Here is a 25,470-nt window from a genome sequence, read left to right on the forward strand (position 1 = left end):
TAAACATAGGGGTGCATATGTCTTTTTCAAACTGAGCTCTTGCATTCTTAGGGAAAATTCCTAGGAGTGGAATTTCTGGGTCAAATGGTATTTCTATTTTTAGTTTTTTGAGGAACCTCCGTACTGCTTTCCACAATGGTTGAACTAATTTACATTCCCACCAGCAGTGTAGGAGGGTTCCCCCTTCTCCACATCCCCACCAACATTTGTTGTATGTCTTTTGGATGGTGGCCATCCTAACTGGTGTGAGGTGATATCTCATTGTGATTTTAATTTGCATTTCTCTGATGATAAGGATGTGGAGCATCTTTCTTTGTGCCTGTTGGCCATCTGAATTTCTTTGGAGAAGTGTCTGTTCGGCTCCTCTGCCCATTTTTTAATTGGATTATTTGCCTTTTGTTTGTTGAGGTGCATAAGCTTTTTGTATATTTTGGATGTCAACCCCTTATTGAATATATCATTTATGAATATGTTCTTCCATACTGTAGGATGCCTTTTTGTTCTACAGATGGTGTCCTTTGCTGTACAGAAGCTTTTTAGTTTGACATAATCCCACTTGTTCATTTTGCTTTTGTTTCCCTTGCCCGTGGCGATATGTTCATGAAGTTGTTTGTGTTTATATTCAAGAGAGTTTTGCCTGTGTTTTCTTCTAAGAGTTTTATGGTTTCATGACTTAGATTCAGGTCTTAGATCCATTTTGAGTTTACTTTTGTGTATGGGGTTAGACAATCCAGTTTCATTTTCTTACATGTAGCTGTCCAGTTTTGCCAGCACGAGCTGTTGAAGAGGCTGTCATTTCCCCATTGTATATCCATGGCTCATTTATTGTATGTTAATTGACCATATATGCTTGGCTTAATATCTGGGCTCTTTATTCTGTTCCACTGGTCTATGGGTCTGTTCTTATATGAGTACCAATTGTCTTGATTACTGTGGCTTTGTAGTAGAGGTTGAAATTAGGAAGCGAGATCCCCCTGGCTTATTCTTCCTTCTCAGGATTGCTTTGGCTATTTGGGGTCTTTTGTGATTCCATATGAATTTTAGAACTATTTGCTGTAGTTTATTGAAGAATGCTGTTGGTATTTTGATAGGGATTGCATTGAATCTGTGGATTGCTTTAGGCAGGATGGCCATTTCGACAGTATTAATTGTTACTACCCAAGAGCATGGGATGAATTTCCTTTTCTTAGTGTACTCTTTAATTTCTCTTAAGAGTGTCTTGTAGTTTTCAGGGTATAGGTCTTTCACTTCCTTCGTTAGGTTTATTCTGAGGTATTTTATTCTTTTTGATGCAATTGTGAATGGAAATGTTTTCCTGATTTCTCTTTCTGCTAGTTCATCGTTAGTGTATAGGAATGCAACAGATTTCTGTGTATTAATTTTGTGTCCTGCAACTTTGCTGAATTCAGATATTAGACCTAGTTGTTTTGGAGTGGAGTCTTTAGGGTTTGTTACGTACAATATCACGTCATTTGGAAATAGTGACAGTTCCAGTTCCTCCTTACCAATCTAGATTCCTTTTATTTCTTTGTGTTGTCTGATTGCCATGGCTAGGACCTCCAGAACTATGTTGAATAAAAGTGGAGAGAGTGGGCATCCTTGTCTTTTCCTGATCTTAGGGGAAAAGCTTTCAGCTTCTCACTGTTACGTATAATGTTGGCTGTGGTTTTGTCATATATGGCATTTATTATGTTGAGGTACTTGCCCTCTATACCCATTTTGTTGAGAGTTTTTATCATGAATGGCTGTTGAATTTCATTGAATGCTTTTTCAGCATCTATGGAGATGATCATGTGGTTTCTGTCCTTCTTTTTGTTGATGTGGCGGATGATGTTGATGGATTTTCGAATGTTGTATCATCCTTGCATCTCTGAGATGAATCCCATTTTATGATGTATGATCCTCTTGATGTATTTTTGAATTTGGTTTGCTAATATTTTGTTGCATATTTTTGCATCTGTGTTGATCAGGGCTATTGATCTGTAATTTCCTTTTTTTGTGGGGTCTTTGCCTGTTTTTTTTGTTATAGTGACACTGGCTTCATAGAATGAGTTTGGAAGTATTTCTTCCTCTTCTATTTTTGGAAAACTTTAAGGAGAATGGGTAGTATGTCTTATCTAAATGTCTGATAAAATTCAGCGGTGAATCTGTTCCGGGATTTTTGTTTTGGGGTAGTTTTTTGATTACTGATTCAATTTCTTTGCTGGTAATTGGTGTATTTAGATTTTTTGTTTCTTCCTTGGTCAGTCTTGGAAGGTTGTATTTTTCTAGGAAGTTGTCCATTTCTTCTAGGTTATTCAGTTTGTTAGCATATAGATTTTCATAGTATTCTCTGATAATTCTTTGTATTTCTGTGGTGTCTGTAGTGATTTTTCCTTTCTCATTTCTGATTCTGTTTATGTGTGTAGATTCTCTTTTTTTGTTAATAAGTCTGGCTAGGGGTTTATCTATTTTATTTTCTCAAAGAACTAGCTCCTGGTTTCATTAATTTTTTCTATTATTTTATTCTTCTCAATTTATTTATTTCTTGTCTGATCTTTATTATATCCCTCCTTCTGCATCTTGTGTATTTCTTACCCCAGCCCTATAATCAGCTGTTTCTTCAAGGTGCCCTTGTTCTTTTTATTAGGGAATGGTACTAGAATGAAGATCTGGGTGCGTAAGCGTGGTCATTGCTTCTCGGGTGTAGTTTCTTTCTGGCCCTTTCAGCTGACAGAACACATATATGTGTGTATATTAACTCTGGTGTATGTACATATTTCTGTATGCAACCATCTGTATTATAAAGTTAAACATGAATTCTTCCTGATATCTCTAACTTTACTCCATTACCATATGGATCTTTTGTCCCCCTCCCCTTGTTGATCTGTACATTTCTACTCCAATAGTGAAAAACCTTGCTCTCTACATTGACTATTCATATACTTAATTGTTCAGTTCCCATATATATGTATAGCAATATTGGAATTCTTAACCTGTACCCCTGTGGGAAACTATTGATTAGAATACAGTATTTATATGCAGTCCCTTCTGTACTTTTGTCTTAAATTCATTCATTTCCAGTTACTTAGGTCTTTTCTTTTCTCCCTCTGTCTTTCAGTCAGATGTTTGAAATACATTTGAAATACTTTATCTTAGCATATATTAATTAGATTAGTTAGATTCTCATGTCACAGTCTGGGATACCCCAACCTAGTAATTTTTTTAAAAATTTCTTTAAAGTTTACTCTTTGTGTTGTTAAGTTCTGTAGGTTTTCACAAATACATTATGTCATGTATGCACCATTATAGTATCATACACAATAGTTTCATTGCCCTAAAAAATCCCCTGTGCTCTGGTGTTGGCAAAACTGGACAGCTTCATGCAAGAGAATGAAACTGGATTATTGTCTAACCCCACACATAAAAGTAAACCAAAATGGATCAAAGACCTGAATGTAATTCATGAAACAATAAAACTCTTAGAAGAAAACATTGGCAAAAATCTCTTGAATATAAACATGAGCAACTTTTTCCTGAACACATCTCCTCAAGCAAGGGAAACAAAATAAAAAAACAAATGGGACTACATCATGCTAAAAAGCTTCTGTACAGCAAAGGACACCATCAGCAGAACAAAAAGGCATCCTACAGTATGGGAGAATATATTTGTAAATGACATATTTGGCAAGGGGTTAACATCCAAAATATATAAAGAACTCACACGCCTCAACACCCAAAAAGCAAATATTCCATTTAAATAATGGGCAGAGGATCTGAAGAGACTCTTCTCCAAAGAAGAAATTCAGATGGCCAACAGGCACATGAAAAGGTGCTCTACATCACTAATTATCAGGGAAATGCAAATTAAAACCACAATGAGATATCACCTCACACCACTTACGTTGGCCATCATAGAAAAGACTAGGAACAACAGATGCTGGTGAGGATGTGGAGAATGGGGAACCCTTCTACACTGCTGGTGGGAATATAAGCTGGTTCAACCATTGTGGAAAGCAATATGGAGGTTCCTCAAAAAACTAAAAATAGAATACCATTTGACCCAGGAATTACACTCCTAGGAATTTACTGTAAGAATGCAGGAGCTCAGTTTGAAAAAGACACATGCACCGCTATGTTTATCGCAGCACTATTTTTTTTTTTAGGTAGGTTTCTTTTTTGATATCATTAATATATGATTACATGAGCAACATTGTGGTTACTAGATTCCCTCCATTATCAAGTCCCCACCACATACCCCATTACAGTCACTGTCCATCAGTGTAGTAAGATGCTAGAGTCACTACTTGTCTTCTCTGTGCTGTACTGCCTTCTCCGTGTTCCACCCAACATTATGTGTGCTAATTATAATACCCCTTATTCCCCTTCTCCCTCCCTTCCCACCTGCTCTCCCCAGTCCCTTTCCCTTTGGTAACTGTAAGTCCATTCTTGGGTTCTGTGAGTCTGCTATCGCAGCACTATTTACAGTAGCCAAGAAATGGAGGCAACCTAAATGTCTATCAGTAGATGAATGGATAAAGAAGATGTGGTACATATATGCAGTGGAATATTATTCAGCCATAAAAAGAAAAGAAATCCTATCATTTGCAACAACGTAGATGGAGCTAAAGGGTATTGTCCTCAGTGAAATAAGCCAGGCAGAGAAAGACAAGTACCAAATGATTTCACTCATCTGTGGAGCATAAGAACAAAGCAAAAACTGAAGGAACAAAACAGCAGCAGACTCACAGAACCCAAGAATGGACTAAGAGTTACCAAAGGAAAAGGGACTGGGTGGGGGGGCGGGTGGGAAGGGAGGGAGAAGGGGAATAAGGGGCATTATGATTAGCACACATAATATAGCAAGAGGACACAGGGAAGGCAGTACAGCACAGAGAAGACAAGTAGTGACTCTATAGCATCTTACTACGCTGATGAACAGTGACTGTAATGGGGTATGTGGGGGGGGTCTTGATAATGGGGGGAATCTAATAACCATAGTGTTGCTCATGTGATTGTATATTAATGATACCCAAATGGAAAAAAATAAAAGAGGTAATCTACAGTGTGAGAGAATATGGAAAAAAAAATCCTCTGTGCTTCATTGAATTCATCCCTCTCCTCCCTCCAGGGCTCTGGCAAAATGGTGATCTTTTCCTTTTCCAGAATGTCATACAATTGAAATCATACAGTATGTAGTCATTTTAGTTTGGCTTCTTTCCTTTAGCAATACGCAGTTGTTTCCCCCTTGTCTTTTTGTTACTTGATAGCTCAGTTTTAAAAATAGCTGAATAATATTCCATTGTCTGGATGTACCACAGTTTTGTTTATGCATTCACTTATAAAGGACAACTTGGTTGTTTCCAGGTTTGGGCAGTTATGAACAAAGCTGGTGTAAACATTTGTGGGCAGGTTTTTGTGTGAATGTTTCCAACTCGATTGGGTAAATACTTGGGAGTGTGATTCCTGGATCTTATGGTAAGACTATGTTTAGCTTTTTAAGAAACTTTCAAACTGTCTTCCGTCATGGCTATACCATTTTGTGTTCCCATGATGGGAAGAATCTTGCTACACATCTTCACCAGCATTTGGTATTACCAGTTTTTTTTAATTTTAACCATTCAAATAGGTGTTTGGTGGTATCTGTTTTGATTTCCAGTTCTCTAATGATAAATGATGTTGAGAAACTTTTCATATGCTCATTTGCCATCTATATATCTTTGGTGAAGTGTCCAGATCTTTTGTTTGGGTTGTTTGCTTGTTGAATTTTAAGAGTTCTTTGTATATTGTGAATCTAAAACCTTTATCAAATGTGTGTTTTCCAAGTATTTTCTCCAAATCTATGGCTTGTATTTTCATGCTCTTAATAATGTCTTTGACAGATCAGAAGTTTTTCATTTTAATACAGTTCAACTTAGTAATTTTCTCTTTCATGGAATGTGTTTTTATTGTATCTAAAATCAAATTGCTGTACCCTATATCACCTAGATATTTTCCCTTGTTATCTTTTAACAATTGTATTTTTAGAATCCGCTTTTTAACTTAACATTGGCTCAGATATGTTCCTAGATTATTTTCATCTCTATAATTTTAAATGATTTCTTTGTAGTTAATCAAATTGTGCTATAATTTTCTTGACCACTTATCCCTCTATTGTTGACTTCTTATAAGAACAGAAATTTGGAAACAACCTAAATAATAGTGAATATGTTTGCATCTAACTTTTTGTGTGTTCAAGGATATTCAGTCTTTTTTCCAACAAATACTTGAGTGCTCTATATGCCACTGTAAAATTCTTGCCCTTTAGAAAAAGCTCAAGCATTTTAGAAACCTTTGGCCATTTACTTTCTCTAGTTGTACTTCTCTTATTCTACTAATAAATTAGGTGTTCTAAAACATAAGATGCAAAATGTTTTTGAAACAGAATTCCAAAAAGTACTTGACATTTAGTGGTCTGAAATAGTAATTTTTTTTTATTGAGGTATTGTTAATATACAATCTTATATTGGTTTCAAGTATACAACCCAATGGTTCATTAGTCACCTATATTATTAAATCCTCACTATCCCCATGACCAACTTATATTATGATTGAGAATTTTTATCAAAATTCTTTGCCCCTTTATCCTCCTCACCCTTCCTACCCACCCACCCCAACCCCTCCCTCATGGTAACCACCAGTCACTTCTTAGTGTCTGTGAAACTACTGCTATTTTGTTCATTTTGTTTTGTTTTTATCAGAATAGTTATTTTGTGCAGACACATTCAAGCTTCATTTCTTTTGGCTATGTTCATGCTTAGGTATATTTGAATATCTTAGCTCAAGAAGGGCAAAAGTACAGCACAATTGAGAAAACAATTAGTCAATGAAAATATTCTCTGACTTGATTGTTTGCCTAAGAAATAATGAAAAGGAGTCAGTCTAAGCTAGTCAGATGATTTAACTGCAGAATTAGAAAGGACAATTTTCCCATTTCAATAGAGTAGTTCTTGTTTTGTAATCTAGTGCCTAGTGTAGCTGTATCCAACTACTGGACAACGAACCAGTGAAAAGTCAAAAGAAGTGTCTCTCTCCTAATGTGTCAGGCATCTGTTTTCTCTGACTTGTGAAGTCTTCAACCGATTTCCAAGAAAATAGATTGTGGAGAAGGTAAGGGGATTGTTTAAAAAGCTTTGTGTTAATTGTTTAATTAATGTAGTAATAATCACATCGTTTTTTCATGTGAAACCTTCAGAAGAGTGTAAAAAAAACCTTTGTGTAATTGAAAAGATATAACAACTATGTTAAATTTAAAAAATTACCCTTAGTTCCAGTCATCCTAACTCAACTATTTTCATACTTTATATATTATATCTTTTTAAATGGGCAAAAATATTTTACATGCTCATAATCACAGTGGACAATATTTTAATATTTAAATGCAACTTCCCCCCCAAAAAAACAGTTTTTAGTCTGTTTTTTGCACTTAACTTAAGGATTTTTCTATTTTTGCATATAGTCTTCATAAATATTTTTAAGAATTGTATGGTCCATTTGCTTAAGGTACTTCGATGTCCTTAAAGGTTCCCTAATAGAAATTTGGCTGAACAAATCCTTTTTCAGATACTGTCAGAAGAAAATGCTTTACAGTCTTGAATGCTTAAAAATCTAACAAGAGGAATCTAGGACTCCTAAAAAATCTGAGATATTTGTAATACAGTGTTAGTGAATTTGACTTTTGTCTCTCAGATTTAGCTTTAATACACTTGAGAGAGATGCTGTTGGTTTTGGCTCAACTTTAGAATAATCATTGGTGGCTGAGGTTCTTGGTTATACTAGGCTTGAAATAAATGTGTGTCCTGTTGTTTATAGGAGATTAGGACAAAAACTAAAGTAGTTGTAGGGGTAAACTAGCTCTGACTTAAATTTTCTCTTCATTTGTTCCATGAAATAGGCTTGTGAGACTTGTAAGTATTGACAGTTTGGCTTATTTTCCATGAAGAAAAGGCAGGTAAAGAAAAAAGGATGTGTTTTACCCATTAAGTAGTTTCATGCTGCAGATATGTGTACAGATTCATATGCTAGGATCTTCATTACAACATTGTTAACAGCAAAAAATTCAGAGTAATCTAATAGTAAAAGTGGGTTATGTTTCAGTCTGTTGAAAGACTACTATTTCATATTTATAAACGAGGATATTATGTAATTTTCATTTTTAAATAAAACTTTATTGAGGTTTAATTTATATATAGTTAAATGCACACATTTTAGTGTAGAGTTTGACTTTTGACAAAAGTATAGACCCATTTAACCACAATCCCAGTTAAGCTGTAGAACACTTCTGTCACTTCAGAATACTTCCTTGTGTTCCTTTGCTTTCAATACTTATCCTCTTCCCCTTGCCCCGCTTCCCCCACATCCTCCAATAAGAGAAACACTGATGTGATTTCTACCACTATAGAATAGTTTTGCCTATTCTGAACTTCAAATAAATGGAATGAAATCAATCAGACTCCTTTCTGTCTTATTTCTTTTGCTCTGTACTTTTGAGATTCATCCAAGTTGTTATAACTCTCAGTAGTTTAGTCCTTTTTATTACTCCATTGCATGAATATGCCACAATTTATCTGTTCACCTTTTGATAGACATTTGGCTATTTTCAGTCTTGGAATTTTATGAATAAACCTGCACTGAACATTCAGCTACAGTTTGTGTGGACGTGCTTTCATTTCCCTTGGGTAAATACCTAGGAGTAGAATTGTTAGGTCATATAGTGAATATGTGTTTAACATCAAGATAAACTGCCAGATTGTTTTTGCTTTATGTTCTCATCAGCAGTGTATTGAGAATCCATTTCTTCCACATCCTTGGAAAAACTTGGTTTTGGCAGTTTTTTATTTTAACCGTTCTTGTGGGAATGTATCCATTTGTGTTTTAATCTACAAAATTGAAAAGTATATCTTACTGCTTGCAGTTACAGGAATTTATTGTGTATTTTTTACAGGCTGTCTCCTGGGGGTCTAATTGTGCTTTAATTATTTTATTGAATGTCACATATTCTGCTTACCACATAGAATGGTTCCTTCCTGTGGTTACATGTAGTGATGGGCTCTATTATATTTCCATCCATATACAGCTTTTATTATACAGATCTTCCTGGACTTACAGTGGGGTTAAACCCATAGTAAGTTGAAAATGCTTTTAATACACTTAATCTACAGAACATCATAGCTTACTTACCTACCTTAATTTGCTCAGAAAACTTAGATTAGCCTATACAGTTGGGCAAAATCATCTAACACAAAGCCTATTTTATAGTAAAATGTTAAATATCTCATGCAATTTATTGAATACTGTACCAAAAAGTAAGCAGAATGGTTGTATGGGGTACAGATGGTTGAAAGTGTATTGGTTGTTTACCTTCATGATTTTGTGGTTGACTGGGAGCTGTCTTGCTGCCAAACCCAGAATCACAAGAGAGTGTCATACTGCATATCTCAACTTTAGCTATAGATATTACTAGCCCCATTTTATATGGATTATAAAATTGAGGCTTAGTGAGATTGAATAATGTCTCATGTTAAATGGCACAATTGGTATTCAAACCTGTCTGTCTGACTTAAAACCTATGCTTCAAGCCAAATTTATACTGCTGAAAGTTTCCTTTATTGCAGAATTTATAGTGCGAATTCCCTTATTTCTTCAGAATTGCCCAAATCGGGCTACACCTAATTTGAGCCTGGTATAGTAGCATTCTTGTGGAAAAGAGGATGCCATGTACACATTTTTATGACTGTGAAGGTGTTAGGGAGAGTTTGGTTCGGTGACAGCAGGGAAGTCAGAGGACAAAGTGAGGAAGGAATTCATTAAAGTAAGAGTGTTAGGGAATGACAGAATAGACTAATAAAGGAAGTTCATTGAACCAGCTACTCAGCAATGGGGCACGACCCCTGCCAACTCCTTAAGCCAGGGTCACCTGGCGTCCAGCATCTGCTTGGATCTGCATGGCGTGGGATCTGAGTGCCTACCACCTCCAGGCTTTGGGGGAGCCGCAGAGCATTGGATGGAGTGAGATTCTGTTCTGCGAACTTCCTATAGGTAAAGAAGGGAGACTTCAGGCGAGTTACTAAAGAGCATGACTGTAAGCTACAGTTCCCAGTCACCCAGGCGACAGTAATTTGCAAGCCCAGGTGTGAGCTCTCAGCAGCCCCTCCTTACTTATCTGAGATAGGAGAGTGAAGGTTAAAGCCAGAATTCGGAGGATTAGAATGACAAAGCGAAGTAATAAAACACTACTGGAAAGGCACAGAGACTAGGCGTCTAAGTGAGAAGTTTATTTAAGGCAAAAGGAGCACACTTGGAGAAAGGGGAGTGTGAGCTGCCCCAGAGAAGAGGCGTCCCTGAAAGGTTGGGAAAAGATTACAAGGATACGCACCTAGAAAGTGCGGGGACCCCAGAGAGAGGAGCACCCCCTGAAAGGTTGAAAAGAGAGAGTTTAAAGTTAAAATGTTATGCACTTAGAAAGTGCGGACGACTCCAGAGAGAGGAGCGCCCCCTGAAAGGCCGGGGGCTCCCCCTTTTAAGGATTCTTTACGAATGTGACTAAGGGCTGGGGGTGCAGACTTGTTAAGTGGTCCCTGAATACTTAGAACTAACTTAACACAAGGAAGTTCCTGCTCTGATTTCTCCCTGGGATCCCGGCGTCTTGGTCTGGGAGCGTATCAAACAGCTTGCTTGCCCAGCCCCTAAGGTGGACTGAGTTATTGTCTGTTTGCTAAAGAGTAAGTTAAGAATCTTACATTTTTAACTAACTTCCTGGGTATTAAAATACAATCTTTAAGATCTAATCCTTCTTCCCTTTTACTGTGTTGTTTACGGCTGGGTCTGCATGCTAAATTAGTTGTCCAGGTTATAAACTACTTAATTAGGGCCTGAAGGAGAAGAAAATAGCATATAGGTAAAGGTAAAAAAAGTAAGCTGGACCTGCATGATTAACACAATAAAGACATGGGCTGTGCTGGTACCTACCTGTACCTGGGAAATAAACATTCCAGGCCAAGTTGCTCTTAGCTTTTTGAGCTTTAATTGATTAATTTTGGGTCTTTTTCTCTTTTCCACCCCGTTTGTATCTATTTTCCTGCCTAACAAAGGCCTCTTAATTCTTGAGGATGGAGGGCCCTTTTTAAAATCAGACTTCCTGGGGTTTTTATTGACTTCATTTTTTTCTGAAGAATAAAGGAATTGCCAGCTTTGTATTTTAAAAAGTGTATGCTTTTGTATATATTTTGTGGAAAGTATAGCTTCCCTTCTATAGTTGAACCAAATAAATATTAGCAAGTATGTTTAGGATGTGACACTGGTAGTTCTTTCTTGGGTTTTTTTGAGACTTTTGGCTGATAGCCAGTTTGAAGCTTGGTTTTACTAGTAAAGAAGTCAAACCTAATAAGCAAGCTCCCTTGCTCCCTGGCTGATCTTGGAGTAAGCCTCACTTAAGTTTCTCTGACAGTTTTCAGGGTTTGTTTCTGTGAGTCCCTAAGGAGCAGTGTATTCTAACTTGAAAACTGAATGGGTGGAAGTGTGCATTGAAAGCACATAGTTCTTAACCTTTCTGATTATATACTCCTTTTTGGAGCTGTTGCATGTTTGCACACAAAGACAATTTTACATGGAAATTCTACAGGTTTTTACTGATCCCAAGCCTATTGACAGAGTACCCAGATTACAAATCTGGGAGGGGAAAAAAAGTAGGGAGCTGAAAAGTGAAATTTGAATATCAGTTCTTAAACCTTTTTCACAAATGTGTATCTCACAACATTTATTTTACTGTGTAACATAGAAATCTTGCTTTGGTATCCAGGATGTTTTATTTAGTCTCTAGTGTTAGTTTTCCCCACGTTGTTAAAAAATATTAGCCAGGATATTCCTGATAAGCTAAGATTCCTCTTAGGATAGATGAAAAACATGGATGTTGACTTGTGACTTTTGCTTTTTCAATTTTATTTCTTCTACCAGCAAAACATTTTCTCAGACTAGTAATATGGCCAAAGATTTAGATGAAATCCCTTGCCAACCCCCAACTTTAGGTTTCCATTTCTTCTTTAACCAAAAAGTTTATCATAACCAACCAGCTTCTTTCCTTATACTTTCGGATGTGAGTGTTCAGGCATTGCTTTTGGCAAGTTACATGTTTTATTACATTTATTACACAACAGCCTTGTTAAGGACTTACTGTCCCCATGTTACAGAGGTCGAAAGCCACTCCAAGAGGTTAAGTAACTTGACCAAGACCAGTTCTGATACTAAGGGGCAGCGTCAGGATTTGAACCCATGTGGATCTAGCTCCAAAGCCCATTTTCCTTCTGTCTTACCACCCTACTCTGTGATCACAGAGTTGACCATTTTTTTCTAATCACTAGCTGACCTGATGTGAATTTTTAAAGCCCAAATTTCCATTAGTGGAAGGGGCTCTTTTTTCTTCTACAGCTAGCCAATTGTTAAATTACTGAATTTTTGTGTATTAAGTTAGACTTGAGGTTGTAAAATGTCAAGAGTGCTGAATTTAGGGGCTGTATTGTTAAACCCAAAATAAGGAAGGGGGCTTAGCTGGGTATTTTTCTGCCTGTTCTGTTTATAGAAATGGATGTTTTAATTACCAGAGTCTGACAGAGATAATTCCAGTGACTGAAAAGTTTGTGGAAAGTTTTGTTAATAAACTTAGCATCATTTTCAGGAAGGCAAAACCCTAATGGTTTGAAACAACTGAAAAAGCGCTTAACTCTAAAGAGCAGATAAGCTTTTATCAAATTGACTAGAGGCCAGATGTGTATTTAACTCTCTTGTGATAGCCATGGGAAACCTCCAGGTCAGCTAGCTGCTTAGTGGTTTTTGCTGAGACAAGGGGCAGGGTCAGCATTCTGGGAAGGTAGTTTGGTTTGCTGCAGAGTTTTGTGCAACTCAGCATCTTTCTTGACAGTTATTGTTTTTCCAAACCTTGTACTTTTCGTAGTTTCAGCCTTTTTATACACAATGAAGCAGGAAGAATGAGTATGTTGATTTACTAAATAACCTTAGAGGTACGTTTTTAAGCAAGACAGCACAGAGCAGAAAAAAGTGGATAGACTTCAAAGAGATAAATTGAAGTGATAGGGAGAATGAAGTTGGATCAGATAATGAAACTTTATAAGAGAGTTTATCTCCTTGCCTTTTTAAAAATACAATGATGGAAGAAACAAGTGTGTGTAAAGATATATACCATTTAACTCCCACAATGATGAAACTTGGTATAAAGGAAAATTGAGTTGACTAATTTGAAGATAGGGGAAGACATCAGATGTCAATGTAGGAGAATTATCCTAAGACATACTTTTTGAGTCTTTGCAAATTAAAGGAATGTGTTTTGTGAAATAATTTAACAGAATTCTCAGGAGGTTTCGAAAGGACAAAGTTCAGTTTGAATAATAGGGTTGTTAGAAGCCTCTGCTTGTATTGTATACGTGCAGAGTTAGAATGAGGAAATTGGACTGTTTACCTTTAAAGCTTTGTTTCCTCCTCAGCTTCACCCTCCTTTCCCCTGTGTTTTCCTAAAGCTGTGTGGGGGGCTCTAGAATAGAGGAAGAATAGGTCCTCTCACCTGTTTCCATTTTTTCTCCTTAACCACAAGTTCACAAATGCATTTTCACATTATGATGATCTGTAAAAACAAACAGCTTTTCTGGAACCAAATTAATCTTTGACTTTATGGTTCATACTGTGTGACACAGGAGTGGGGGCAAGAAGGTGGAGATACAAGGTGTTTGGACCCTTCTGGCTTATGGGATTGTCTTTTTCCCTTTTCCCTCAGGAACGGCGTGAATGTTGAGGGGGCAACACACAAGCAGGTTGTGGACCTGATCCGAGCAGGCGAGAAGGAACTGATCTTGACTGTGTTATCTGTACCTCCTCATGAGGCAGATAACCTAGATCCCAGTGACGACTCGTTGGGACAATCATTTTATGATTACACAGAAAAGCAAGCAGTGCCCATATCGGTCCCCACATACAAACATGTGGAGCAGAATGGTGAGAAGTTTGTGGTGAGTGTCAGCCCAACTCCATCCTCAAACATCTAGCTTTTGTTTTCCCCTATCTCATTTATTACATATATATTAGAGCACTAAATGACTGCAACTGAGGCCAGTTGGTCTACCAGAGATTGGTTTACACATAAATAAAAATCACCGACCCTGATTTATTACAGGAGGTGGACTACAGAAATGAAGAATTCTATTTCTGCTGAAGAATGATTCCATTTTATTTCCAGACAGTTTAAGTTTGCATTCTGGTCTGTTGTAAACATGTGTGAGTTTATTTCTTTAATTTCATTTTGTTTGTTCTTTTATTGGTTGCCATATCTCTTGCTAATAACAGTCTCTCCTTGTTAACTCTGTAGAGCTATAGAGCAAGATTAATTTTAAAAGGTGGTATATTTCAAAACGTGGGTTATAAACAGTTTGTCCACATCAGAACCTACAAGTGCCCTACACTCCTCTTCACATCTTGTTGTTTTTCATTTTCTTGGGAGATACCTGTGCAAATGACTAATTCTGGTTTTCCCCAAGGTCCTAATTATATTCTGAATGCAATTCACATAAACTGTATAAACATATACATTTCCCATCTGCTGGTAGTGTAGACATCAGGAGAACCCGTCTGGAATCCTGGGAGATCTGTGCCTGCCCCTGTCCTGAATGCTTGTTCTTCAGAACCTGATTGCCATTGATAGCCCTATCTGCTTAATTTTTCTCTTGGTTGCGGTATGCTTTATTTGCTTTCAGTTATTTTGAGAGTGTTGATATAATAAGAAATTCATTATTCTTTGTAGAAAATGCAATAGGTTCTATTAGATATTAGCAAAGAGGCTGCATGTGTTTAAAGCTGACCTGCTGACTAAAGCTTCAGTCTTTGAAACTGAGATTTGTCCCCTGTATAGGAATGAACCACTACATGTGTTTAATTATTTTTAGTGAGAAGATGAGAAAAGCAAGCAAGGGAGCCAGAAAAGTTTCGATTAAATAATGTTTAACTGCATCTGTAATTTAGCTGGAGATGATAGCACAAAGGTTTCATGTCAGCCTGGTCTGTGTGTTCCTCTGGGTATTATGTTTCAGAGGTACTATACTTTGAATCATAAAGCATGTAAGAAATAGAAACCAAGTCAGGTCCTAAAATTAGAGCAGATTGGATGTTGAGACCTTTTTGAAATTACCTAAGACCTTAGGAGTCTCTGTAGACTTGAGAAAAGGAATGAAAATGTAGTAGTAATTTTCCTTTTTTAAAAAAATCAACTTTATTGAGCATAAGTTACCTACAATAACATTCATCCATGTTAAATGTCCAGGTTCCTGAGTTTTGAAAAATGCAGTTTTAGCATCACTTCCACTGCAGTCAAGATACAGAACACTTTTGTCACCCCAGAAATCCCCTCATGCCCTGTTGTACTCAAGTGCTCCCCCACCATTGCCCCTGTCAGCTACTGATCAGCTAGCTGTCACTATATTTTGCCTTTTCTAGATGTCAAATAAATGGAATCATACAATATGTAGTCTTGTGTATCTGGGTTTGTTCACTTAGTTGTAGTCCTTTTAAGATTGATACAATAGTTTGTTACTTTTTAATTGCTAATAGTATTCCACTGGATGGATTTACTACAATCTGTTTATCCATTCACTTGTTGATGCATGTTTGGGTTGCTTCTAGTTTAGGGATCTTATGACTAAAGAAATAACATTAATGTACAGGTCTCTATGTAAATATGTTTTCATTTCTCTTGAGTATGTACATAGCTAGAAGTGGAATTGTAAGATTGTATGTAAGTGAAAGTTTGACGTTATTAGAAATCATCAAACTGTTTTCCAAAGAGGCTTTACTATTTTTGCATCTCTCCAAAACTTCTTGAACACTTGATATTTTCTTTTTTTTAAATTCTAGCCATTCTAGTGGGGATAGTGGGATCTCACTCTGGTTTAATTTGCATTTGCCTCATTTCGTGATGATGAGTTTATTTTCACAAACTTACTGGCCATTCTTATACTTCATTAGTGAAGTGTTTGTTCAACTCTTTGGCCCATTTTAAAAACTGGGTTGTCTTATTTTGTTGTAAGAATTCTTTATGTGTTCTGGATATAAGTCCTGTATTAGATAGATGCTTTGTAAAATATTTTGTCAGTCTGTGGCTTGCCTGTTTATTTATTTGTTTATTTATTTGTTTACTTTATTTTTAACAGTGTCTTTCAAAGAACAGAAAATGTCCATCAAATTTTGATGAAGTTCAGTTTCTCAGGTTTTTTTTTCATTTATGGATAATGCTTTTGTGTTCTAAGAAATCTAACCCAAGAACAAAAATCCTTTATGTTTTGTTGTAAAAGTGTTAGTTTAGTGAGGTATGATTCACATACCATAAATTCAACCATTTAAAGTGTAGAATTCAGTGGCTCTTAGTATACTCAAAGTTGGGCAGTCATAACCACAGTCAGTCTTAGAACATTTCATCACCCCAAAAAGAAACCCCATACTCCTTAGCCATCATCCTCCAAACCTCCCATTCCTTCCCTACTTATTTATGTCTCCATAGATTTGCTTGTTCTGGACAGTTCATAGACATGAAATCATACATGTGTTCAGGGTTTATCCATGTTGGGGCATATGTCAGCCAAATACAATTACATTCTCTGGATATACCACATTTAATTTATCTGTTCTTCAGTTGATGGGCATTTAGGTTATTTCTACTTTTTGGCTATTATGAATAATGCTGTTAAGAGCATTGTGTGTACAATTTTTTATGTGGCTTTGTTTTCATTCTCTTAGATATGTATCTAGGAGTAGAATATTGGGTCATATGGTTACTCTTATATTTAACCTTTTGAGGAAATATCAAACTTTTCCAAAGTGGCTGCACCATTGTTTTCACACTTATGTTTAGGTCTGTGTTCCATTTTGAATTGATTTCATGTACAATACTGTATGACACAAGGGCCAAGGTTCTTTTTTTCCCCCATATGGCTATCCAGTTGTTCAGCAACCTGTGTTGAAAAGAATATCCTTTCCCCATTGAAATAACTTGGCATTATTGTTGAAAATCAATTGAGCATGTATGTACATTTTTATTTTTGTACTCTTATTCTGTTCTGTTGATTATATGTCTGAGCACTTCAGTATTTACATCATTTTGAGGTTGTCCTCTGTTTAGTGTCTTTTCCCTTGAGAATGGGTCATATTCTTCTGGTTCTTTTGTACAGTGAGTAATTTTGGATTGTATCCTGAATATTGTGAGTGTTACATGGTGTAAACCCTGGGTTCTGGGATACTCCTCTGAGGATTGTTGATGTCTTTGTTTACCTGGCAATTAACTGTAGACTGTGTCACTTCCTGTGAGTTGTACTTCAAGTCTCAGTCCAATTAGTTCAGCCTTTGACCTGCTACTTTGAGTCTGTCCTGCATGTTTATCATTCATGGAGGAATCATCCTGAGATATATGTGGTATTCATTCACAGAATTAAGGCATCCTTTTATATGGTTCTCTCTCCTCTTGAATTCTTCACACATTCTGGTGACACCCATAGTTGCCCGAATTTTTTCTCTCTCCTGCAGTCAGATTTCTCTTAGAGTTTTAGTTGCTTAAGTTATGCTACTTTGTGACTAAGGCCACTATCAGTGCAAATCCCCTTCAAAGCAGGAAACTCCCCCACCTGTGGGGTGCTTCATGCTTTGACTTAGCTCTCTAGCTTAATGTATTATTCAGAATCCTTAGGTATTTGGTTTTTGTACTTTGTCTGAAGTTTATGTCTTACTACTGACCCAAGGGTTAATCTGTAGGGTTTATACAGTAATACCTGAAACACAATCTTCAGTTCTGTTAGTTTTTTCCTTATGTTTTTTGAAGCCATTATGTTTTCCTGATGAATTGATCCTTTAACATTATGAAAAATCTTTCTTTATCCCTTGTAATATTCTCTGACCTTACATACTTCACTGATTCTTACATATAGCCACTAATAGCCACTTCAACTTTCTTTTGATTATTGTTTTTATTGGATATCTTTTCCATCCCTTTACTTTCTTTTTATGATTTTTTTTGTATCATTAATATACAATCACATGAGCAACATTGTGGTTACTAGATTCCCCCCATTATCAAGTCCCCACAAAATACCCCATTACAGTTACTGTCTATCAGCGTAGTAAGATGCTATAGAGTCACTACTTGTTTTCTCTGTGCTATACTGCTTTCCCTGTGCCCCTTCACCACTTATGTGTGCTAACTGTAGTGCCCCTTATTCCCCTTCTCCCTCCCTTTCAACCCTCCCTCACCAAACCCTTTCCCTTTGGTAACTGTTTAGTCCATTCTTGGGTTCTGTGAGTCTGCTGCTATTTTGTACCTTCAATTTTTGCTTTGTTCTTATGCTCCACAGATGAGTGAAATCATTTGGTACTTGTCTTTCTCCGCCTGGCTTATTTTACTGAGCATAATACCCTCTAGCTCCATCCATGTTGTTGCAAATGGTAGGTTTATTTTCTTCTTATGGCTGAATAATATTCCATTGTATATATGTACCACATCTTTATCCATTCATCTACTGATGGACACTTAGGTTGCTTCCATTTCATGGCTACTTTAAATAGTTCTGCGATAAACATAGCGGTGCATATGTCTTTTTGAAACTGGACTTCTGCATTCTTAGGGTAAATTCCTAGGAGTGGAATTCCTGGGTCAAATGGTATTTCTATTTTGAGCTCTTTGAGGAACCTCCATACTGCTTTCCACAATGGTTGAACTAATTTACATTCCCACCAGCAGTGTAGGAGGATTCCCCTTTCTCCACTTCCTCACTAGCATTTGTCATTCCGAGTCTTTTTTATGTTGGCCATCCTACCTGGTGTGAGGTGATATCTCATTGTGGTTTTAATTTGCATTTCCCTGATAATCAGTGATATAGAGCATCTTTTCATGTGCCTGTTGGCCATCTGAATTTCTTCTTTGGAGAAGTGTCTCTTCAGATCCTCTGCCCATTTTTTTTTTTTTTTAAATAATTATTTTTTATTGAAGGGTAGTTGATGCACAGTATTACATTACATTAGTTTCAAGTGTACAACACAGTGATAAAACATTTATATACATAATTCTAGGTTCCAGCTATCACCCTACCAAGCTGTTACAATATCTTGACTATATTCCTTATGCTATACATTACATCCCAGTTACTTATTTATTTTACCATTGGAAGTCTGTCCTTTTTTTTTTTTTTTTTTTTTTTTTGTGAGGGCATTTCTCATATTTATTGATCAAATGGTTGTTAATGACAATAAAATTCTGTATAGGGGAGTCAATGCTCAATGCACAATCATTAATCCACCCCAAGCCTAATTTTCGTCAGTCTCCAATCTTCTGAGGCATAACAAACAAGTTCTTACATGGAGAACAAATTCTTACATAATGAATGAGTTACATAGTGAACAGTACAAGGGCAGTCATCACAGAAACTTTCGGTTTTGCTCATGCATTATGAACTATAAACAGTCAGTTCAAATATGAATACTCATTTGGTTTTTATACTTGATTTATATGTGGATACCACATTTCTCTCTTTATTATTATTATTTTTAATAAAATGCTGAAGTGGTAGGTAGATACAAGATAAAGGTAGAAAACATAGTTTAGTGTTGTAAGAGAGCAAATGTAGATGATCAGGTGTGTGCCTGTAGACTATGTGTTAATCCAAGCTAGACCAGGGCAATAAAACATCCACGTATGCAGAAGATTTCTCTCAGAACGGGGGGGTGAGGTTCTAAGCCTCACCTCTGTTGATCCCCAATTTCTCACCTGATGACCCCCCTGCGACTGTGCCTGTCTTAGGTTGTTCCTCCCTTGAGGAATCTTACCCGTCTCTGGCTAACCAGTCATCTTCCGGGGCCATACAGGGAAATGTAAAGTTGGTAAGTGAGAGAGAAGCCTTATTGTTTGAAATGGTTAGCTTTTTATTTCTTTGCATATTTATGCCCTGTAGCTTCTATGCCCAGCATTTGTCTTGAGGTATCTTTACCACTTGGAAGAATTATGATACTCAGTAAATTTGATATGAGGCACGAATTCTATTTAAGGGTTGTAATTAGGAAGGAAGAAGAAAACCTATAGAAGTAGCAGGCGGAAGAAAACATGGGAAGATTGATTATTTCTTTGACAAATCTTCTTGTAGAGTAACTTCAGCATGTATAGGTTTTGAAATACTAATTAAATTGAACACACACACTAACATAATAGGAGTATAGTTACATAACCAAAGCATACCTGTAATTACCAGCCATGTCCAGTGAAACCAAGAAAACCAGTTAGGCATCTTAGGCATTTGTGAAAAGTTATCTATGATATGGTGGATATTGTCCAACTGAACTTGAACAGTCTGAGAGAAATCAGACAAATTAAAACAACCCATTCCTGGGGAATGTTCACATCCCTTATGTTCTTTTAACAGTAAATAGTCTGTAGTTGTAAGATTTTGGAGTGCTACAATTTGCACTTCTCCTAATTCTTGGTTGAGTTCCAACAGTATAGATCCAGTCAAATTTGTTGTTTTACTGTATGCACAGGCCAGCTTAGATATCTCCTTCATTCCCATGGCAAGTCCAGGAGCTGGTGGGATGAGTGCATCTACAGCTGTAGCAGTGCGTGGATCTTTGTTGGGGTTTTTTGATGAGCATCTTCTGGCATGAGTCTTCCAGAGAGTGCTGATGTTGGAAGTTCTCTTTCATATCGTATCTTAGTTCATTTTCGGGGTAGCCCAATTAGGCTTTGATCTTCTGTATAAACGCAAACAGACCCTTTGCCTACACTTTTATATGCCCTTTATACCCTTGAGTAGAACTCATTGGAGGTTACCACACAGTAACTGCCCTTTTTGTTTTGTTTTGTTTTGTTTTTGGTATCACTAATCTACACTTGACGAATATTATGTTTACTAGGCTCTCCCCTATACCAGGTCTCCCCTATAAACCCCTTTACAGTCACTGTCCATTAGTATAGCAAAATATTGTAGAATCACTACTTGCCTTCTCTGTGTTGTACAGCCCTCCCTTTTCTCCTACCCCGCCATGCATGCTAATCTTAATACCCCCTTACTTCTCCCCCCCCTTATCCCTCCCTACCCACCCATCCTCCCCAGTCCCTTTCCCTTTGGTACCTGTTAGTCCATTCTTGAGTTCTGTGATTCTGCTGCTGTTTTGTTCCTTCAGTTTTTCCTTTGTTCTTATATTCCACAGATAAGTGAAATCATTTGGTATTTCTCTTTCTCCGCTTGGCTTGTTTCACTGAGCATAATACCCTCCAGCTCCATCCATGTTGCTGCGAATGGTTGGATTTGCCCTTTTCTTATGTCTGAGTAGTATTCCATTGTATATATGTACCACATCTTCTTTATCCATTCATCTATCGATGGACATTTAGGTTGCTTCCAATTCTTGGCTATTGTAAATAGTGCTGCGATGAACATAGGGGTGCATCTGTCTTTCTCAAACTTGATTGCTGCGTTCTTAGGGTAAATTCCTAGGAGTGCAATTCCTGGGTCAAATGGTAGGTCTGTTTTGAGCATTTTGATGTACCTCCATACTGCTTTCCACAATGGTTGAACTAACTTACATTCCCACCAGCAGTGTAGGAGGGTTCCCCTTTCTCCACAGCCTCGCCAACATTTGTTGTTGTTTGTCTTTTGGATGGCAGCCATCCTTACTGGTGTGAGGTGATACCTCATTGTAGTTTTAATTTGCATTTCTCTGATAATTAGTGATGTGGAGCATCTTTTCATGTGTCTGTTGGCCATCTGTATTTCTTTTTTGGAGAACCGTCTGTTCAGTTCCTCTGCCCATTTTTTAATTGGGTTATTTGTTTTTTATTTGTTGAGGCGTGTGAGCTCTTTATATATTCTGGACGTCAAGCCTTTATCGGATGTGTCATTTTCAAATATATTCTCCCATACTGTAGGGATCCTTTTTGTTCTATTGATGGTGTCTTTTGCTGTACAGAAGCTTTTCAGCTTAATATAGTCCCACTTAGTCATTTTTGCTGTTGTTTTCCTTGCCCGGGGAGATATGTTCAAGAAGAGGTCACTCATGTTTATGTCTAAGAGGTTTTTTTTTTTTTTTTTTTTTTTTTTTTTTTTAAATAATTATTTTTTATTGAGGGGTAGTTGACACACAGTATTACATTACATGAGTTTCAAGTGTACAACACAGTGGTAGAACATTTATATACATAATTCTAGGTTCCAGCTATCACCCTACCAGGCTGTTACAATATCTTGACTATATTCCTTATGCTATACATTACATCCCGGTTACTTATTTATTTTACCATTGGAAGTCTGTCCTTTTTTTTTTTTTTTTTTTTTTTTTTTTTTTTTGTGAGGGCATCTCTCATATTTATTGATCAAATGGTTGTTAACGACAATAAAATTCTGTATAGGGGAGTCAATGCTCAATGCACAATCATTAATCCACCCCAAGCCTAATTTTTGTCAGTCTCCAATCTTCTGAGGCATAACAAACAAGTTTTTACATGTAGAACAAATTCTTACATAATGAATAAGTTACATAGTGAACAGTACAAGGGCAGTCATCACAGAAACTTTCGGTTTTGCTCATGCATTATGAACTATAAACAGTCAGTTCAAATATGAATACTCATTTGGTTTTTATACTTGATTTATATGTGGATACCACATTTCTCTCTTTATTATTATTATTTTTAATAAAATGCTGAAGTGGTAGGTAGATACAAGATAAAGGTAGAAAACATAGTTTAGTGTTGTAAGAGAGCACATGTAGATGATCAGGTGTGTGCCTGTAGACTATGTGTTAATCCAAGCTAGACCAGGGCAATAAACATCCATGTATGCAGAAGATTTCTCTCAGAACGGGGGGGTGAGGTTCTAAGCCTCACCTCTGTTGATCCCCAATTTCTCACCTGATGGCTCCCCTGCGACTGTGCCTGTCTTAGGTTGTTCCTCCCTTGAGGAATCTTACCCGTCTCTGGCTAACCAGTCATCTTCCGGGGCCATACAGGGAAATGTGAAGTTGGTAAGTGAGAGAGAAGCCTTATTGTTTGAAAAAGTTAGCTTTTTACTTCTTTGCATATTTATGCCCTGTGGCTTCTATGCCCAGCATTTGTCTTGAGGTATCTTTACCACTTGGAAGAATTATGATACTCGGTAAATTTGATATGAGGCACGAATTCTATTTAAGGGTTGTAATTAGGAAGGAAGAAGAAAAGCTATAGAAGTAGCAGGCGGAAGAAAACATGGGAAGATTGATTATTTCTTTGATATATCTTCTTGTAGAGTAACTTCAGCATGTATAGGTTTTAAGCTACTACTTAAATTGCACACACACATTAACATAATAGGAGTATAGTTACATAACCAAAGCATATCTGTAATTACCAGCCATCTGCAGTGAAACCAAGAAAACCAGTTAGGCACCTTAGGCATTTGTGAAAACTTATCTATGATATAGTGGATATTGTCCAAATGAACTTGAACAGTCTGAGAGAAATCAGACAAATTAAAACAACCCATTCCTGGGGACTGTTCACATGCCATATGTTCTTTTAACAATAAATAGTTTGTAGTTGTAAGACTTTGGAGCGCTACAATTTGCACTTCTCCAAATTCTTGGTTGAGTTCCAACAGTATAGATCCAGTCCAATTTTGTTGTTTTACTGTATGCACAGGCCAGCTTAGATATCTCCTTCCTCATTCCCATGGCAGGTCCAGGAACTGGTGGGATGAGTGCATCTACAGCTGTAGCAGTGCGTGGATCTTTGTTGGGGTTTTTTGATGATCATCTTCTGGCATGAGTCTTCCAGAGGGTGCAGATGTTGGAAGTTCTTTTTCATATCGTATCTTAGTTCATTTTCGGGGTAGCCCAATTAGGCTTTGATCCTCTGTATAAACACAAACAGACCCTTTGCCTACACTTTTATATGCCCTTTATACCCTTGTGTAGAACTCGTTGGAGGTTACCACACAGGAACTGCCCTTTTTTTTTTTTTTTTTTTTTTTTGCTATCACTAATCTACACTTACATGACGAATATTATGTTTACTAGGCTCTCCCCTATACCAGGTCTCCCCTATAAACCCCTTTACAGTCACTGTCTATCAGCATAGCAAAATGTTGTAGAATCACTACTTGCCTTCTCTGTGTTGTACAGCCCTCCCTTTTCTCCTACCCCCCCATGCATGTTAATCTTAATACCCCCCTACTTCTCCCCCCCTTATCCCTCCCTACCCACCCATCCTCCCCAGTCCCTTTCCCTTTGGTACCTGTTAGTCCATTCTTGAGTTCTGTGATTCTGCTGCTGTTTTGTTCCTTCAGTTTTTCCTTTGTTCTTATATTCCACAGATAAGTGAAATCATTTGGTATTTCTCTTTCTCCGCTTGGCTTGTTTTACTGAGCATAATACCCTCCAGCTCCATCCATGTTGCTGCAAATGATTGGATTTGCCCTTTTCTTATGTCTGAGTAGTATTCCATTGTGTATATGTACCACATGTTCTTTATCCATTCATCTATTGATGGACATTTAGGTTGCTTCCAATTCTTGGCTATTGTAAATAGTGCTGCAATAAACATAGGGGTGCATCTATCTTTCTCAAACTTGATTGCTGCATTCTTAGGGTAAATTCCTAGGAGTGGAATTCCTGGGTCAAATGGTAAGTCTGTTTTGAGCATTTTGATGTACCTCCATACTGCTTTCCACAATGGTTGAACTAACTTACATTCCCACCAGCAGTGTAGGAGGGTTCCCCTTTCTCCACAGCCTCGCCAACATTTGTTGTTGTTTGTCTTTTGGATGGCAGCCATCCTTACTGGTGTGAGGTGATACCTCATTGTAGTTTTAATTTGCATTTCTCTGATAATTAGCGATGTGGAGCATCTTTTCATGTGTCTGTTGGCCATCTGTATTTCTTTTTTGGAGAACTGTCTGTTCAGATCCTCTGCCCATTTTTTAATTGGGTTATTTGTTTTTTGTTTGTTGAGGCGTGTGAGCTCCTTATATATTCTGGACGTCAAGCCTTTATCGGATGTGTCATTTTCAAATATATTCTCCCATACTGTAGGGATCCTTCTTGTTCTATTGATGGTGTCTTTTGCTGTACAGAAGCTTTTCAGCTTAATATAGTCCCACTTACTCATTTTTGCTGTTGTTTTCCTTGCCCGGGGAGATATGTTCAAGAAGAGGTCACTCATGTTTATGTCTAAGAGGTTTTCGCCTATGTTTTCTTCCAAGAGTTTAATGGTTTCATGGCTTACATTCAGGTCTTTGATCCATTTTGAGTTTACTTTTGTATATGGGGTTAGACAATGGTCCAGTTTCATTCTCCTACATGTAGCTGTCCAGTTTTGCCAGCACCACCTGTTGAAGAGACTGTCATTTCGCCATTGTATGTCCATGGCTCCTTTATCAAATATTAATTGACCATATA

The 25,470-nt window shown here is 37.1% G+C and overlaps 1 protein-coding gene across 1 annotated transcript in view; it reads left to right on the top strand.

Annotated features, from left to right (window-relative positions):
* The window catches only part of SNX27 (sorting nexin 27), a 92,132-nt gene that overhangs the window by 21,850 nt on the left and 44,812 nt on the right, over positions 1 to 25,470 (top strand). Inside the window, exon 2 of the mRNA XM_036905123.2 lies at positions 13,799 to 14,030. Within this exon, the coding sequence (XP_036761018.2) occupies positions 13,799 to 14,030 (232 nt within the window). The remainder of the gene's footprint in view (positions 1 to 13,798; positions 14,031 to 25,470) is intronic.

The sequence above is a fragment of the Manis pentadactyla genome, chromosome 4 (genome assembly GCF_030020395.1).
Source record: "Manis pentadactyla isolate mManPen7 chromosome 4, mManPen7.hap1, whole genome shotgun sequence".
NCBI lineage: Eukaryota > Metazoa > Chordata > Mammalia > Pholidota > Manidae > Manis > Manis pentadactyla.